An 18,190-nucleotide genomic window follows, 5' to 3' on the forward strand; every position below is an offset into this window, starting at 1 on the left:
TGGGGTCCACTGAGTTAGATTGTAAGCTCTTCAGGGCAAAGACTGTTCACTGTGTTTGTACGTTATGCCATTCTTTATTGGTCTTTAAGCACTACTGCAATAAATATGATTAATAATAATAATTAACTGTATCAAATAAAAATTTCAAACATAATTACCAAAATCCAAGACAGATGTGGTATGTGATTTCCTGTTTCTTTTCTGAAAAATGCTGTGCGCTAGTTTTTTACTTCTATAACTGGTCAAACAACCTGACTGATTCAGAGGCACACCAATTGAAGTTTCCAAAAAGGTGAAATATACTCTTTAAAAAAACCTATTTCTTAGTGTTTGGAAAGGCAGAAAGGGAATGATCCAAAGCAAGAAGGAACTGGATTTTAGGTATTGATATTGTTTTCAGTTTAAGTAAATTTAGAAATGGTGACTCATTTCTAGACCATTCTGAGCAGAGTAGAAAGGTAGTAATTAAACTTTAAAAAAAAAAAAAGAAGAAGAAGAAGAAGAAACAGCACTCAACTGGAAGGGAAGCATACGGAAGAAGACATTAGTACATATTAAAAGGTGTTTTGCAGATAACCAACACAATCACTGGCTGGTTTTCAGTCAAGCTGACCAGGCCCTCATCGTGTTTACCTGGTTCTGTTCACTATAGTTAAGGTTAAACAATGTTCCATTTTAAACCACTTCTTTCTTTTCATATGATATTCATTTCAGGAAAAATTCACCTCGGAGCTCAAATTTTCAAGGCTTAGTATGCTGAAAGATTAAACAAATGTCCAAAATCCTTTCCTCATAATGAAACCTCCTTTGTGACTTCTCTAGGGGATAGGAGAACCACACTCTCTCTCCACCATCTTGAAGGCACAGAGGTTGCCTCTAGAAAAATATGCACTTGGGAGATTGTTTCAGTCACACACACACAGGATTAAAACCCTTCAGAAAAAGTCTAGAGCACTCGGTCACCCTTCCCCCCCAAAATTAAGGAGCACGTGAGCCCAAAGTTATCAGTTCTACACTACAGGCCTTACAGCAGCACAGCTGTACCACTTCAGCAGTGCTGCTGTAAGCTCTTCTGTGTAGTCAATCTATGCCGACGGGAGAGAGCGCTCCTGCTGGCATAATTAAACCACCCACAACGAGTGGCGGTAGCTATGTCTGCGAGAGAGCGTCTCCCACCAACATAGCACTAGCCACACCGGCGTTTTTGTTGGTGAAACGTATGTCGGCCAGTGGGGTGTTTTTTTCACATCCCAACAAAAGTTTTGCCAACAAAAGTACTAGTGTAGACAAAGCCCTAAGTCTGTAGTAATTTGCACTCATTTCTCATACTGTGGCATGAAATCCACTGATAGGAGTTTTAGGATAGCTGTAGACATGAAGTATCCAGAAGCTGGGCAGCACTGTGAAGATAGAGGGACCTCTATATGGATGCCTATCCCGCCAGTGGATCCCATAGGATTCAAGCGTTTCGGAGGTTAGGAGCTGCCACTTCTGCACAAAGGCAACCCCAGCCCCTTTCAGGAATAATGAGAAAATTCTACTTTTTGAAATTCACACAGTTCCCCTCCTAGAAATGGGAAAAACACATATGTGAGAGAATGGAGATCAGGGCTTTTCTGCCTTTAATTTAAAAATTAAGAGGACAGGCTAAACATAAGCATCCAGGTCCCACTGACTTCCCATGCGATGCTCAGAGAAAGGCAGTGTTTGGAAATGGGTGAAGGCCAACTAAGCCATTTTCTAATTAACATCTTTACTGGAATTACCTGGTCTGCCAATCTGCTTGCCACTTGTTCAATTTCTTCCCTTGCTGCAATGGACTGTCCACACCATGGGGCATAGAAAAAATACAGTACAACTTCAGAATCTTGGCGAATGTAATCTGCATAGTCCAGTTGCCCCCGAAAAAGATCAAGGACTGGAGATCTTGAGGAGAAGAAATTAACTGGAACCTTCGCTGCCATTGTTACATCTTTTGCTCGGCTAAGGGAAAGAAAAAGAAAGTACTTAGACAACATAACGCAGCAGCAAAAAAAATACGTAAACATTCCAAAACACTTGTTTACTGAAGCCTAGCAAAGGTTATGCAATGACAAAAATCTTCAAAATTGATGCAAATGACAAAAATGTATATTACCTGGGTTAGTTCTATGACATGTCATAAAACATAGGCTTTACGAAATAAACTCTATCAGACATATTCTTGTGCATTATATTGTAGTGGTAATAGAGGTTAATTCAGCAGTGTGTCAGTGGGCCTCATATCTTTATAGGTTGTTTGGACCTCACAGCCACTTGAGAGAAAATTTGGTTACTTTTTATGAATTTTTTGAGAAATTAAACAAGCAAATATAAAGCTAATTAATTTGGTATACTTCCCTAAGGGCAGGTCCATACTCACCGCGCGGGTCAACGCGGTGAGTTCGACTTCACGGAGTTCGAACTATCGCGTCTGATCTAGACGCGATAGTTCAAACTCCGGAAGCGCCGCGGTCGACTCCGGTACTCCACCACTGCAAACGGCGGTGGTGGAGTCGACAGGGGAGCCGCGGAGTTCGACCCCGCCGCGTCTGGACGGGTGAGTAGTTCGAATTAGGGTACTTCGAATTCAGCTACGCTATTCCCGTAGCTGAATTTGCGTACCCTAATTCGAACCCCCTTTTTAGTGTGGACCAGGCCTAAGACACTAAACAATGCAATAATCAAATTTAGGTTATAATGGAGATCAGATGAATTAATCAAGGAACTGACAACAGTATAAACTGGTATTAATAACTTACCTGACCAAATTATTGCACAAACACAATCAATAATCAAATTATGAAACCAATATAGCACAGAATGAATCCTAATAGACACAAACCCTTAAATTATCAAAGGAGGAATAGCATCTCTCTTTAGCATGAGAAATAACCAGCATAAGAGGTTTATTTGGAATTCTTCCCTGGCCGCCTCATGTTTTAACTCTTCTACCTTAGGTGATACGAGAACAAACATTAGTCAAAGTTTTGTGATGTAAAATAAAAGCTATGTCTGTAAAAATATTACAGTTAGCTAGTCTTCTAAGTGTTCAGTATTTCTTTATTCTATATTGTATTATGAAGGAGTAATTCATACGTTTTACTTATTACAACTTTGTATTTTGTAAAATGTTTGCTATAGCTTATTTCATTGCAAACTCAGAACTAATTATTAAAGAGGCCAAAATTCATTCAGGGCAAAACAGACACGTCTCCTTTTAAATGTGAAGGTACTGTCAACACGTCACCGTCTGGGCACAAATCTTATTTAAAGAAAATAACAGCCACCCGGACAAATTCACTTTCTTAAAGAGAACTGGGTTTGACCCAAAATAGCATTTTAAATGGAGTAAAAATACATAGCAAACAGTTCTCTCAAGCAAACAACCAAGCAATCTAATCACATAACTGAGCTCTCTCATCCCTTCCTCTTATATTGACAAATCTCTATTTAAAATGTACATTATACTTTCTCTTATTTTGGATTTATTCTAGCATAAAGTTTATATTGAGCATTGATTAATTTGCAAAACCTTACTTTTATGAGAATTAAAAAAAAAGAAACACACAAGCAGAATATTAAAGATAAGAAAAAGCGCACTAAAGTTTACTGTCAGCTCATACCTTTAACTAAAACGGAAAACCTTTTCTATTTATCCCATAATACTTATACTACTTTGTGTTATCCTTGATGATTTGTAAATTATTCTTTTGATTGCAAGTGTTTCATTTCTAAAAACACACATTCCTCATTAAAACAGTATTAAGGAATTATAAAGTAGAAAATGACATACTCTAGCTAAAAACACAGTACCAAAAATTTTATGTTACATCTCCTTAGAGTTTTTGTTATTGAAAACTTCAGAAGATGCTTGAATACACAGATATTTATATTAACATGGGAATTAATTACTGTTCTAATGTAACTAACTCATCATACTTAGAAGATGCAAAAATGGTCCTGAAAGATGGTTTCATATAAGAAGCTACATTTTGGAGAGACTATTTTAATACTAGACTAATAATAACTCAGTAATGCTGATTTAAACCAGCTGTGATTCTATACCTACATGCTTATACTCATTCAAAAAAGCCCTTCAAGTACCCAAATATTTTTGGAACTAAACTGACATTCAGAAAATGGACTGAAGACAAATGTTAGGTATTCAAAGAGATCTTAAAAGCTATTTTTATCAAGACACAGCATTACAAATGTTGACATGAACTGATTAATCCTATTACATAGGCATGAGCCAAAGAAGCGACTGAGTCCAGCACATAAGGTGATAAACCAGTAAAGAAGTGATTAACAACATCTCTTAAGAGATGTGTTAACTTTGAGAAAGTTAACTTTGGGAAAGTGGTTAAAAATTGCCTTCACATCCATTGCAATTTACAACACAGACGCTAACTCCACACCAGAGGACTAAACACACACAGTGCAGAAAGAAACGCATTACAGAATGAGAGATGCTCAGAGAAAAAGCAGCAGTACCTGCAGCCCACAGCAAGGAACGGCAAGAACCCAAAAGCCAGGAAGAAAAATTTAACCCTGCAAGATTCCATCACCAACCCTAAAGTTTCGGTTGATGCATGCAGTGTTGCATAAATACTGACAAGGCTTAGGTTAACTTTATTACTGAAATGAATTTTATTTCAGTATTGACATATTGTTGGATCGTGACGTTTATTACTAGCTTCTTCCGTTAAACTCTGAATACCTGAACACCATATTCTTGGTATTGCTGACCAAGCTAATCCTTTTAATTTAAGATCCTTGGACTGGGTCTTCAGTTGATGTAAATCAGCATAGTTCTACTGACTTCAATAGAGCTATGCTGATTTATAACTGAGGATCTGTCCTCAATTTTAATTAACTACCTGTCAGAGATCACTCATTAAATGAAGTGAGGGTTAAAAAGAGATTTTAAAATTAAAGTGGCTTGTTTTCAGTGATTGAATAAAAGCTCTCCTTTCAATTACTGAATTTCATAGTATTTACCATTGTCTGTTCATAAACTGATCTAGTTGATCTGTGATAAAATAAACAGGATTCACCTACCTTTAAACCAGAGGTGACAGTAAGCTAGTACAAGCCCCGGGGACCCGGCAGCCGGGCTCCGGCGGGGATTTAAAGGGCCCGGGCTCCCAGCAGCGGCCAGAGCCCTGGGCCCTTTAAATCCCTGCAGGAGCCCTGCCGCCACTACCCCAGAAGTAGCAGGGCTCCGGAGGCGATTTAAAGGGCCCGGGGCTCCCCGCTGTGGCAGGAGCACCAGGCCCTTTAAATCCCTGCCCGAGCCCTGCCGCCCCAAGGTAGCGGTGGCAGGGCTCCCGCGGTGATTTAAAGGGCCCGGAGCTCCGCTGCGGCTGGAGCCCGGGCTCTTTAATTTTTCCCTGAGCCCCAGGGCTCCCAGCCGCCTCTGCAGCTGGTAGCTCCAGGGTGATTTAAAGGCCCTGGGGCTCCCAGCCAGAGCCCCGGGGCCTTTAAATCTTGAAAGGCCCCATCTCTTCCGGTTGAGGCCACGCCTCTTCCAGTTGAGGCCCCGCCCCCACTCAGGACTCCGACGTACCGGTAAGTCCTTTAAGTTACTTTCACCCCTGCTTTAAACAATATTTCTTTTCCATCAACACACTATCAGGATTATCTGTGATAAATACACATGGTGGTCCTATTATTTTGTGGGTATATTAACTTCTGCTTTAGCTTTCCTAGAGAAGAATGTTCCCTACAGGGGGGAGGGATAGCTCAGTGATTTGAGCATTGGCCTGCTAAACCCAAGGTTGTGAGTTCAATCCTTGAGGGGGCCATTTAGGGAACTGGGGTAAAAATTTGTCTGGGGATTGGTCCTGCTTTGAGCAGGGGGTTGCACTAGATGACCTCCTGAGGTCCCTTCCAACCCTCATATTCTATGATTCTACAGGAAGCTGATCTCACTCAGGTAGAAGATGCAATCTCTTATTAGAAACTGTCCACAAGAGAGAAATAACAAAAGAGATAGCAGTGGAACTGAACACACTGTTTTAGGTTGTTGTTTTTCTGATAGAATAAATAGTTTCTGGACAATAGTTATTAATGCTATCACATACAGCACCCAGATCCTGCAAAAACTGCATATGCTCAACTTTACTACTGTGCATACCCAGACAGTTCACGGTCATAAAATGAAGTACGTTTGTAAGTATTTGCAAGATTGTGGCCTAGATTCTTACTGTACTGTAAGAATTCTCAGGGTCAGATTCTCTCTCTTTTACATTGGCTTAAATGCAAAATAAATGTATTGAGTTACTACAGATTTACACTGGTATAAATAAGATCGGAATCTGGCCTGTAAAGTTGTCTTTCTTGCCTAAGTCATGGTATCCCCTAATCTATAGTAAGAGCCTGGGGAGGGATGCACATCTAATATCATGATGAAAAACAATTATTAGTAATTAAGTCTAGCTGTTCTTTGTTTCTCCAGACCACAATTTTAGTAACCCTGGAATAAAATTATTTTGCCCTCAACACACTAACATGCATAAAAAACTCTTTTCATGATCACAACTGCTCTGCAAAAATGTTGAGTTATTTTAGTACTTCAAGACTACACTCACTTTGATTTGTCAAAAGTGTATGAATGGTTCTGCCTGCTTTTATGTAACAGATCCTAAATTTTCTGGGCAGGACTGTGGCTCTTCACTCATTTGTACACACTATTGGAGTTCAACATTTAGTAATAATCCTCAGTAAAATATTCTAAAGTTATGGGAATCCTACATTTTTATTTAAAAGAAAGTTTTAGGCTTTAGAATTCCAAAAGTTTTGGAATTTTAAACAAGAACTTTACAAAATTCAGATTAATGGCCACATATAAGAATCTAAATAGAAGATGCTTTACTATGAAACATATTAACTGATAAGATTTCTCTCTTCAAATGGGGTGCAGGAAAGGTTTTAAACTGTGAGACAATTTTAAATTTAACTAACAAAGGAATAATATTTGGCCAGCCTCCAATTGAGGGTGGGGGAGAACGAGTAATTAAAAAAAAAAATCAATGAAGGAAGTTATGGTCCGGCAGCTTTTATATTGATTTTCTCTAACGTAATGCCTCATGGGCTTCTGAATACATAGCAAAGTAACTTCTATTTGCTCTCAATTTTAACCATTTCCAAACTACTACAGGGAAAAGGAGAGCCAGGATCCACCACCATTTCTGCATCAAAAGGATAACAATAAATGTTAGTACCAATGTGAGGCGGTAAGTGAATGGCTGGACCTGAACAAGCATAGATTATACATTTATAATAAGCATGAGGTATATGGAGGAACATTAGATGAACTGTTACACAAACATCAGCCCATAAAAATCAGTTTTAACTGTTTATTTAAAGGTCCATTTTATCCACCTAATATCTATAGTCTTACATTTAGACTTTAATCCTGAAAACACACACGTGATTAACTTTACTGCCACGTGTACTCCAATTGAGTTCAACAGAACTACTCCTGGCAGTAAAGGTAAGCACACAAGTATTTCCAGGATCAAGGCTAAACTTGGACTGTAAACTCTTCAGAGTAGTATATGTTGTCCAGTGCCTAGAACAATGCGGCCCTCCTCTCTAGGCACTAAAGAATTTTTTTTTAAATCATAGGTAAAGGTTGACACCACTGTCACTCTCTTTTTTACCCTGCCTTTCTCCTAACTTCCAAATAACCACTGCAGCAGCACTGGAGGACTATGCTGGTACTTCTACTTTTGTGGTTAACACCTCCTTAGCAGAGTTGTACTGAGAAACTAATTCGAATTAGTAAAACCACCCACTTTTTTTCTCCAACAACCCCATATCCGAGAATCCTTTGTCCTGTTTTCAGTACAAAAACCAGCACTATGTTCTAACCCATTATTTTTAATCTTTGTTTGTCATATGTGACCAAAGTTGGCATTCATATTCAGTATATCTGTTGTACAATATATTTTAAAATACAATTTCTACATTAGTACTGACCATCTCATGACTTGCATACTCTCTAAAGCAAGTATATACATATATATATTCCATGTATACAAAAATACATGAAAAGAACATTATTTAAGTTGCATAGTCAAGCACTCAAAGATTAGGAAATACCAGACTTATACTTGTCTGTGCAACTTTAATTCATCCTTGTGCACCCAACCGCTGCACTGACTGAAACACAGTCCTGTGGAAAAAATAGCATGCGAAGCTATAATTAAAGACCGTACCATAAAACATCAACAAAAGGGAATAGATTCAAGATTACCCAGAAATCTGACATTTCCTAATTTCTGAATGCTTAATTTTGCATCCTAAGTAACATTCTATTAATGTAGTTTTTCATTTGCGATTTTCTAGGTTTGAGGCACTTGGGTGTTTTATAAATGAATAAAGGTAAAAACAAGTTCACGTGCAACTGTGACAATCTCCCCACCACGCATCAGCCAGGGGATTTGAAAGGTGTGCCTACAGTGCTGCAGCACAGATTGCTACCACTTGAGCTACAAGACCAGGTACTATAGCTGGCACCAACAGAAGGGGATAGACTGCTGTGTCCAGGTGCTGGTTCCAGGGGAGCCTAGCTGAGGTCTCCTCCCTCCACCTTTCACACCAACGGTCGTGGGGGAAACTGTTGTGCCACGTGGCATCCCCAGCCACGTGCTGGGTCCAGGAATGGTCGGAGGGAGCCCACCCGGCTCTCTCTTTCTACCCTATTACTGGAGGCGGTAGGAGGTTCCTGCTATTTGTAATGCCCCAAGAGGGGAACATGAGCCATGTATTGGGCTAAGGTTGTGAGAGGGAGAGAAGACGAGCCCGGCTCGTTCTTTCTCTCTACCCTGCTACAGCAGCTCCAGATGTTCCCAGATGTTTTCAGAACAGTGTGTGGTGGGCCAGGCTTAGAATAATTTTTTTTAGTTATTCTTTTGGCATGCTGCCAAAGTCTTCCTAAGAGGGCAAGAGAAAATAAATGGTTATTTTTAATAGTTTATATCTCAACAAAAGCTTAACAGAATTTCAAAGGACAAAAATGGCACTTCTGTACCCACAGGGCTATCTGCCTGCTGAACATCAAAGGTCTGCTGCAAACCATGGAGGTCTGAAGCTTCTCAGAAGGTAAAAGTCGCAAGACAGGTGATAAACAACTTAAATATAGGTGTCACTGCCAGCTTCCTGTACAGTAAATTTAAATTCTACAGCTATTTACAAAGGTTTTCTCTGCAGCCAGAGAGCTATAAATATTTTTGTTTTTAACTGAAAGTCTAAGTTCTGAGAAAAAATGTTTACAACCTGTAACTCCAGAAAGTAGCTTTGAGACCTATCTTGAGACCATGACCCCCCCAAGGCTGAGAACCATTGCACTATGGCAAGCATCAGAAGAGGCATCTGTGCATCCTTCCTTGAGAAACTGTCCTATAGGCAGGGCCCTACCAAATTCACAGTCCATTTTGGTCCATTTCATGGTCATAGGAACTTAAAAACAGTAAATGTCATGATTGCAGCTATTTAAATCTGAAATTTCACTGTGTTGTAATTGAAGGAGTCCTGACCCAAAAAGGAGTTGTGGGGGGATCACAAAGTTATTGTAGGAGGGTTGCAGTACTGGTACGCTTACTTCTGCAGTGCTGGCAGCATTGCCGTCAGAGCTGGGCAGCTGGAGAACGGCGGCTTCTGGCCGGGAACCCAGCTCTGAAGGCAGAGCCACCGCCAGCAGCAGTGTAGAAGTAAGGATGGCATGGTATGTTATTGCATTGCCACCCTTACTTCTGCACTGCTGCTGGTGGGGCTCCGGCTTCAGAGCTGGGCACCCAGCCACCAGCCTCCACTCTCCGGCCACCAGCTCTGAAGGCAGTAGTGAAGAAGTAAGGGTGGCCTGGTATGGTATTGCCACCCTTGCTTCTGTGCTGCTGCTGGTGGGGCACCATCTTCGGAGCTAAGTACCCGGCCACCAACCGCCGCTCTCCGGCCACCAGCCACCACTCTCCAGTCACCCAGCTCTGAAGGCAGTGCAGAAGGGCAGCCCCCCTAAATAACCTTGTGACCCCCCTGCAATTCCCTTTTGGGTCAGAACTCCCAATTTGGGAAACACTGGTCTCCCCCATGAAATCTGTATAGTATAGGGTAAAAGCACACAAAAGACCAGATTTCATGGTGGGCCAGATTTCACGGTCCGTGACGTATTTTTCATGGCTGTGAATTTGATAGGGCCCTACCAACAGGGGAATTAAAAAAAAAAAACTGAGGTGGGGTAACAGTAGTGGGCATGAAATATACTACCCCCATGCAATTTTAACCCTCAGAGACAGTGAGCAAAAGCAGTCACCATCTGACTGTTTGTTGTCCTATGAGTAAAAAAAGAAGTTAGAAGTCTCAGTCCGCTGTCTATTGATCTGAAAGTCTTCATCATCAAAACCATGATCACAGTTAGTACCAGCCAGGGCCAGCTTTAGGCCTATTCCACCAATTCCCCCGAATCGGGCCCCGCGCCTAAGAGGGCCCCGCACCCAGTGAAAATCTCTTCCCTGGCTAGAGGCGCCTTTTTAATTTTTACTCACCTGGCGGCGCTCCGGGACTTCAGCGGCATTTTGGCAGCGAGTCCTTCGCTTGCTCTGGGTCTTCGGCAGCACTTCAGCGGCGGGTCCTTCAGTGCCGCCGAAGACCTGGAGCGAGTGAAGGACCCGCTGCCAAAGTGCCACCGAAGACTTGGAGCACCGCCCGGTGAGTACAAGCCCCATGTGTTTTTTTATGTGTTTGTTTTTTGGGTTTTTTTAAGTCATCCCTGCCGGGGCCCCGTCGAAACTGTTCGAATTGGGCCCCGCACTTCCTAAAGCCGGCCCTGGTACCAGCTGGCAACTTCTTAGAAAAGAAACAAGAGAGTAAACAGACATGGAAAAACTACCATCTCAACATTAGAGGTCCAGGTTGAGACCTCCAGGTCAAATTTAAAGTACATTGGGAGAGATGTAAGGAATACTCTACAGCGCCACTGTCTGTGCTGTTCTCTGTAGAGAACACTACAGTTTCTGGCACTATAAAGGCTGTAACTTTCCCATGTATCAATTTAAACACAAATAATTTTTTTAATGGAAGTCACATTTACATTATTTGAACACTTTTTTGTACTTTCTTTTCTGGTAACAGCATAATAAAATTACCTCCCTGCCGTTAGTTTATATATTTAAATAGATATAGTAGGAAAGGTCAAAACTTCTAAATATGTTTATAGAGCATGAAGAAATAAAAACCAAAGCAAGTTCTTCTGAGATTGCATTTTTAGCTTCCAAACAAAATTTTAACCATACACAGCAAGATGAAAGCTACATGCACACACAAGGAACATATGTTACCACAAGGATCAAACATGAAGCAAAACTAATTGCATCTAAATTTCCATTACATGTCAAAAGTAAAACGTTGCACTAATCAGGCTTGGACTGAACTTTCTCTCCACAGTGTTGCATAATATGGTACATCGGAGTAGGCAACCTATGGCACGCGTGCGGAAGGCAGCATGCAAGCTGATTTTCAGTGGCACTCACACTGCTCGGGTCCTGGCCATCAGTCGGGGGGAGGGGAAGGGGGCACTCTGCATTTTAATTTAATTTTAAATGAAGCTTCTTAAACATTTTAAAAACCTTATTTACTTTGCATACAACAAAGTTTAGTTATATATTATAGACTTACAGAAAGAGACCTTCTGAAAATGTTAAAATGTATTACTGGCACGCAAAACCTTAAATTAAAGTGAATAAATGAAGACTTGGCACACCACTTCTGAAAGGTTGCCGACCCCTGTGGTACATCACAGGGGCTTTTACACCTTCCTCTGAAACCTGGGGTACTGGTCATTGTCAAAGATGGGATACTGGACCACAAGGATTATAGATCTGTTCTCATAGAGCAGTTCCTATGGGACAGAGCTATTAAAACTCATTTTGATTAAATGAATGCATTCAGTCCCTGTGGATTGCAGAAGAATGACATTAAAGCAGCCAGGTTGCTGTACAGAGGAGAGAAGCAGCTTCTTATCCCCTTTAGGGAAGTGTGTGTTCCTAACACAATTCTTTATTCAGACATGCTGCATGCTATGAAAATGTTTGAGAACCCCTGCATTAGGGAATCATTGGTGCCTGTCAGTGTCCTAGCACAGTCAACTCGAATGTCCTTCCAGTGCAAGATCTGAGGGACGACCCAGGTCCTCCATTAGGTACCTTTGGGTGCACACCAGTACTAATGGGGCTGCTTAGAAATCACAATATATTCCATTGAAGGCCTCGAGGTATATGTCAGTCCCCTGAGAACAGTTCAGAGCCTCCCAACTCTGCATACGAAGGCCTCGTGGGGTGCATGTGCCCACAGGAGCCCTCAGCACCCCCCATGTTCTCCTGGCGAGGATCCCCGGGGTGCATGCCACTGCCAGTGTCCAGGAGCCCCCAACACCTCCACCTTCTCCCAGCAAGGCGTCCGGGGGTGCACGCCAGCGCCCAGGGGAGCCCATAGCACCAGTGCCGGAAGCCCCCGGCGCGCCCCATGAAGCCCCCTTGCGAATCTCCGCGGCCGGGGGGGGGGGGCGGTTACCTGCAGGTGACTTTGAGGGTGACCAGGAGGGCGCAGCCCAGCACGATAGCAGCTCCGCACACCAGCTCGGGTCTCCGGGACATCTGGGCAGCACGGGGCCAGGGCCGGGGCCGAGGGGCAGCGGAGTGGCCGGAGCCTCCGCATAACGACATCACCTCCCAGCCCGGGGCGGGGAGGGGCGGACGGGCGAGACCGGGCCGCTGGCGCTCGCACACGTCTCCCTACCCGCGGCCTGTCAGGGGCTCCTGGGGCGGGACGGCTGGGGGCGGCTGCCGCACACAAGCGAACCCAACGCCGCCACGTCTCCTCGCCCGCCCCGGCCCCCAGAGCAGGCGCACGCAGGCCCGGCCCCGCGCTGCGGGAAGCGCCTGGCTGAGGCCTGCCCGCAGCCAAGCGCAGCGCCTGGGAGGCTGCGCCTGAACCGCTGAGAGAGCGCGGGGGAGGGAGCCTCGCGGCCCCAGCTGAGGCCTCCTCGGTCAATAGAAATGGATGGGGAAGGTCGGGTGTTAGGAGCGCGCCGGGGGCTGCATGAGGGGTACGTCGCCGCAGAAGCCAGGCTCCCATCCAGTGCCCGCGGTCCCAGCGAGGCCCAGGAGAAGTGGGCGATACGCGCCTCCTTCCCGTTTAACAAAGGTCAAAACAGGACCGCCCCTCCAGGAGAGCTGCGAGGTGTGTGGACAGGGTTTACAGCCCATAGGTGCTGGAACTAGTGCTGCACCACGCCTGGACATGAAGTGGTTTCCATCATATAAAGGGTTTACAGTTTGGTTCAATGGCTCTCAGCACCCCTCACTACAAAAATTGTCCCAGCACCCCTGCTGCGGCATGAAACCCTAACCAAACCCTTGTTTTCTTGCATTGTTTCTAAACATAAGCCAAACGTATAACCTCTGTGGTTGTGACGCTACCCTTCCCAAGCATGAACCCATTGGTACATGGGCCAGGTTGAGTGTCCTCTGAATCTTCAGCCAGCTCCGGTGCCTGATCCTTTTCCACAGCCACTATTTAGTCCTCTGTGAGCGACAATGTGGGAAAAGTGGAGACCATTTTTTTGTATTGGTCTCAGCATAGTAGATGTTTGCTAAATTTTCAAGTCCTCTTTGTTTCATTCTTGTAAGTATATTACTGGTTTAATAAATCCGAGACAAGTGAAAAGAATCTAACCACACCCTTCTGTGAAGTGTTTACCCATTTGAGTACTGTCCACAAAAAATGAACTCATGCTATGTTTAAGGAAGGTTGGAGGCTTTTAACAGTAAAGGGGTTTGGTTTATACAACCTTGTTTCATGTGATTTTTCTTATCCAAGGAAACTTACAATAAAAGAAACAGCTTATTGATGTCCTATTAGGTTTCCACAGCTAAAGGACCCTTCCCCAGCCTATAGGGAGGATTCACTGAGCCAAGGACTCTGAAATAATTATGGGGGACAACAGAAGAAAAAAAAAAGACGACAGGTGTGAAGTTCAGAGGATCAAAAGTAGGAAACTGGAAGGGGACACCGAGCAGAGAACACTGGGCAGCGCCCACTGCTCCTCCAAAGGTCTCAAGGGAGCTGGCAGATGCCCCGCCAGAGGAACTCTGCCCAGATGGGTGAACGGAGGATCGGAAATAGGCCCCACAGTTGCAGAAAAAACCCTCAGCCAACATCCTCTCCCTGGTATTGTAGATGACCACTTTGGCCATCACTAGGAGGAGGTTGACAAAGAGGTCCCGTGGCTTTGTGGGGCCATGGATAGGGTGTGCATATATGAGAAGGTGGGGGGGAGAAGTGTAGGCAAAAATGCAACAGTAGGTCTAGAAGGAGCTGGAAAAGGGGCTTCAACCTGGCACACTCAAGGTAAACATGTCCCAGGGTCTCCCTCACACCGCAAAAGGGACAAGTATCGAGAACGGGTGAACCGCGCCACCTGAAGAAGTCAACTAATATGCCCAGTGGACTGTGGGACCAAGGTAGAATATAAGCTGGCCCACCAGGGTTCCTCACCCTCAATATGTGGCAATAGGTCCTGCTACTTAGTATCGGGGCAGGACACAAGGGTGAGGAAATGGAGAGTATGGAGCACAAGCGTGTACAGATGTGCCCTTTGCACGGTTCAAACGCAAACCAGCTGCAGGTTGTCCTGCTGGATCAAGTTATGTGGGTAGGAAGGCCGAAGGGGCTCACGGGGCAAGGACCCTATGCAGAGACCTATGCAAGGGCTTATGTTCTATTTTTAAAGGTATCATCTGAATCCACTGTGCTTTTATTTCATGGACCACAAGGGACAGATCAATATCCAGGCTTGTTTTTAGTGTGCAAGTACTTGAACGTGCTGATTTTGCATAATGTATGGAACTAAACTATGGCCTGAATTCCAGTAATCACATTCAAACCACTGAAATAATTCTTAAAAGCTTTCCCAGTGGAAACAGATGACCCAATAAAGGAGCACATTAAAAAGAAAGTGGGTTTTTTTGGGGGAGTGGGATTAAGAAAAGCACAAATGAATGTCAGGAATGAAGCGGGCAGACAGATCTGCAGTAAAGACAAAATGCAGTAAGAAAAGAAAGATTTCATAGTTCTGACCCAGAGGGTAACCTTGTTCAGAAGTGACATTTCAGAGCGAAGTATAACTCTTTTGGTCTTTCACTGCTGGATGGGGCCTATCTCTGAAGTGGGTTGTGAAGTATGATTCACTTGGGAGTGGGGGGAGAGAAAAAGGGGGGGGGGGGAAGAGAGATAGTCCCCAATATAAGAGGCTGGGAACCATATGCTTCTAATACAAAACTTGATAGCACTTGGTCCCATTCCTCTGGGGGTGGACACTTAAAAATAATCTGCTAAAGCAAGCTTTACTGCTTTATTTTTAAAATGTACTTTCTGACCTAATCAGTGTTGCCCAATGTGCGGTATAAGTGACCGCACTTTTCTACCAGTGTTGAAAACCTATTCCTAACATTTGACCTTTTTGGGTTGTCAAAAGCAGTTCCAAAGCAAACTATTCTAAGAAATCAGCTATAACTTGAAGATAAACTAAACATAATTGTTTAGATTTAGTTGCTCAAAAGGTTTTTCTAATAGGCGAGTAACTGTTTCATGCAAAATAGAAGTCAATCAGAAGCAACATGCAGACAGTAGCTTTATGTAAAGTTATCTTTATTACAGGTAACATTGGTTCATACAATACACAATACTGACATACAAGTGTAATCTTTCAAAATCATCATTTAAACTGCAAAGACCAAGAAACAGAATTTTAACTACTTGATTTTCAAAAAAAAAAAAAAAAAATCAATACATTTTTCTCCCAAGATCCTTTTCAGTAAATTATATTGAAATATACAAATAGAGAAAAAATACCCCATTCAATATATATTGTAATTAAATGGTTATTTTGCTTAAAATCCTTTTTAATAAGAAAATCCTCTTTAACAACCTACATAGAGATAAATAGCAAAGTTTTGTTTTAAAGAAATCTTCTTCATTAAAACATTTAAAGAATTTTCATCCATAATTTTCTTCTTAGCCCAAAACACCCAGTGTGTTTTGTAATTTTACCATAAAGTTTTCATCTGAAAGACCAACAGTAGGGGGGCTTCCTACACATTATAACCTCCCCCTCCTCCTTCGCCTCTTTCATAACGTTCTGTCCAACAGAAGGCGAATAAAGCATGTAATACTTTATATCTTTTTTTTATTACTTCACCATTCTGTTTCATGAGAGCACAGACAGGTCTTCTGAATCCCCCTACATCTACTATATTTTGCTGTTCAGGAGGAACAATATATGCCAATATAAGCAGAAAACCTGCTGCTTTTCTGTCATGTGCTTTTGATTACTGTCAAATTTTCTGGTTTATGCTTCCATAAGGTAACATGAATGCATCATTTTAGTATTAGTTTAAATCTTTAAACAAAAAACTATATTTTCCAAAGTCATTATCATTTGGAGCAATCAAATGGTCTTTTCTTGCTTTGCTGAGCTTCATTCTTAGAACATCTCTTCGTTCTTCCCATTCACGGAGCTCAGCATTTCCATGTGCAAATTTACAGCTGTTTCCTTCAATGCAAGTACCAGCCATATATCTGTTAAAAAATTAAATTGGTGTGTTATAGTTTTCACAAAAGTATCACAAATGGACTATCTGATTTTAAAAGGTCGTAAATATTTTCTACTAGCCATGTTTTTCATATAATTAGACCTTTATTAAAGCAGCACAAATTCTCTAGGAGAGAGATTTTTTTCTCTCTAAAATGAAGATGCATCAGTTAAGTTTACCCTCTTTAATAGTCTTTGAGAACCAGGTAAGGAGAAAAAAAAAGTCTTTGGAGGACAGGAGCCAAAGATCTGGCCTTCCATCCCTCATTTCTCCACTATGCCCAAACACACCCTCTTCCAAAAAAATATTAACCTATCAATTAAATTCAGTTTGTTCCAAAAATCATTAGAATCCCTGTCTGTGACAACCACTAGTTTTTCTCTTTATCAATAAAATGATGATTTTAATATTGCCACAGAAAATGCCTGCACTCTGAAGCTCCAACCTTAGATCCCAGACTCCAAAGCCAACCAGACTGGCTCCACTGATTTAAAGCATGTTAACTCGTCCACCTGAGGCCAAGTGGCTTGTGTGCAAAGGCTCTGTCCTCCAAGACTGGAATACAAGACAGATTAGTAGAGTCTACTAACCAGCGTTGAGAAAGCCAGCAGGCCAGTTTGGTGTGTAGGGCCCTTTGGAACATACCTGAATTTCACAGATAGCTTCCAGTGACAGTATTTTCTGTGACAAGCGAATATTTGCAAAGAACACCCCCATAATTTCAAGATACTTTGTTACATGAGAATAGTGGGTGGGACTGCATACATTTCTTGTATTCTACAGGTAATTCATTAAGGAAAATAGAGAGGTATATTTATATTTATAACATTGTACCAATGCTATTCTTTAAACAAAGTTTTATCCTAACACAAAAAGGCTTGAACTTTTCCACATGGCTCCACATCTGGCACTCAAAGCCAAACCTTCTCACCACACATTAAAATACACTAAATATCTGGTCACTCAGATATTCATGTTAAAATATTGATATTTAACTGTTTGCTTTGCATAAGATTTCGAGAATGCATACACTAATAGAGTGGGTGTCATAAAAAAAAAAATCAATGTTCACCATCTCAGGTAACTGCAAATATTTGCTATCTATATCTATATAGAGCAAATAAATATCTATACTTGATTATATATATATATCCGCCTATATTTGCTATAGCACAATTGTGAGTGAGCAACTTTGACATCTCAAATATAAATGCTACATACCTTTCACAAATGTTAAAATATCCAGTTGGAAACCGATGCTGCCAACAGTTTTGATCATCCTCAGTGTGGAATACCTTCTCCTTATGCTTTTCTGAAGAGATGTGACCTTGCCATTGTTTCTCACTATTACAGTTCTTTCCACACATCCAGCAGTGAAAGTCCACCTGGTTTACACACATTAAAATAATTTAAGAAAAATCAATACTTCATGCATAGAACTGCTCCTTAACACAGTTTAATATCGGATTAGGTAAAGAAACAATTAGGCCTGGTCTACACTGGGTGTGTGTGTG

At 42.1% G+C, this 18,190-nt stretch overlaps 2 protein-coding genes across 7 annotated transcripts in view; both read right to left on the bottom strand.

Moving 5' to 3' along the window:
* Window positions 1-13,182, bottom strand: part of TXNDC11 (thioredoxin domain containing 11) — a 105,355-nt gene extending 92,173 nt beyond the window's left edge. The window contains exons 1-2 of one of the 3 annotated variants that reach the window (XM_039492917.1): window positions 12,595-12,977; window positions 1,767-1,983 (exon numbers count right to left, since the gene is read on the bottom strand). In XM_039492917.1, the coding sequence (XP_039348851.1) occupies window positions 1,767-1,983; window positions 12,595-12,746 (369 nt within the window). In that variant the 5' untranslated portion in view covers window positions 12,747-12,977. Of the gene's footprint in view, window positions 1-1,766; window positions 1,984-12,594 lie in introns of those variants that run through there. The other 2 variants (XM_039492918.1, XM_039492919.1) reach the window with 2 other exon arrangements.
* A 2,533-nt stretch (window positions 13,183-15,715) lies between these two features.
* The window catches only part of ZC3H7A (zinc finger CCCH-type containing 7A), a 56,134-nt gene continuing 53,659 nt past the window's right edge, over window positions 15,716-18,190 (bottom strand). For all 4 annotated transcript variants that reach the window (XM_039490636.1, XM_039490640.1, XM_039490635.1 and 1 more), the window contains exons 22-23: window positions 17,898-18,061; window positions 15,716-16,662 (exon numbers count right to left, since the gene is read on the bottom strand). In XM_039490636.1, the coding sequence (XP_039346570.1) occupies window positions 16,473-16,662; window positions 17,898-18,061 (354 nt within the window). In that variant the 3' untranslated portion in view covers window positions 15,716-16,472. The remainder of the gene's footprint in view (window positions 16,663-17,897; window positions 18,062-18,190) is intronic.

Source organism: Mauremys reevesii, linkage group 10 (assembly GCF_016161935.1).
Source record: "Mauremys reevesii isolate NIE-2019 linkage group 10, ASM1616193v1, whole genome shotgun sequence".
Classification (NCBI taxonomy): Eukaryota; Metazoa; Chordata; order Testudines; family Geoemydidae; genus Mauremys; species Mauremys reevesii.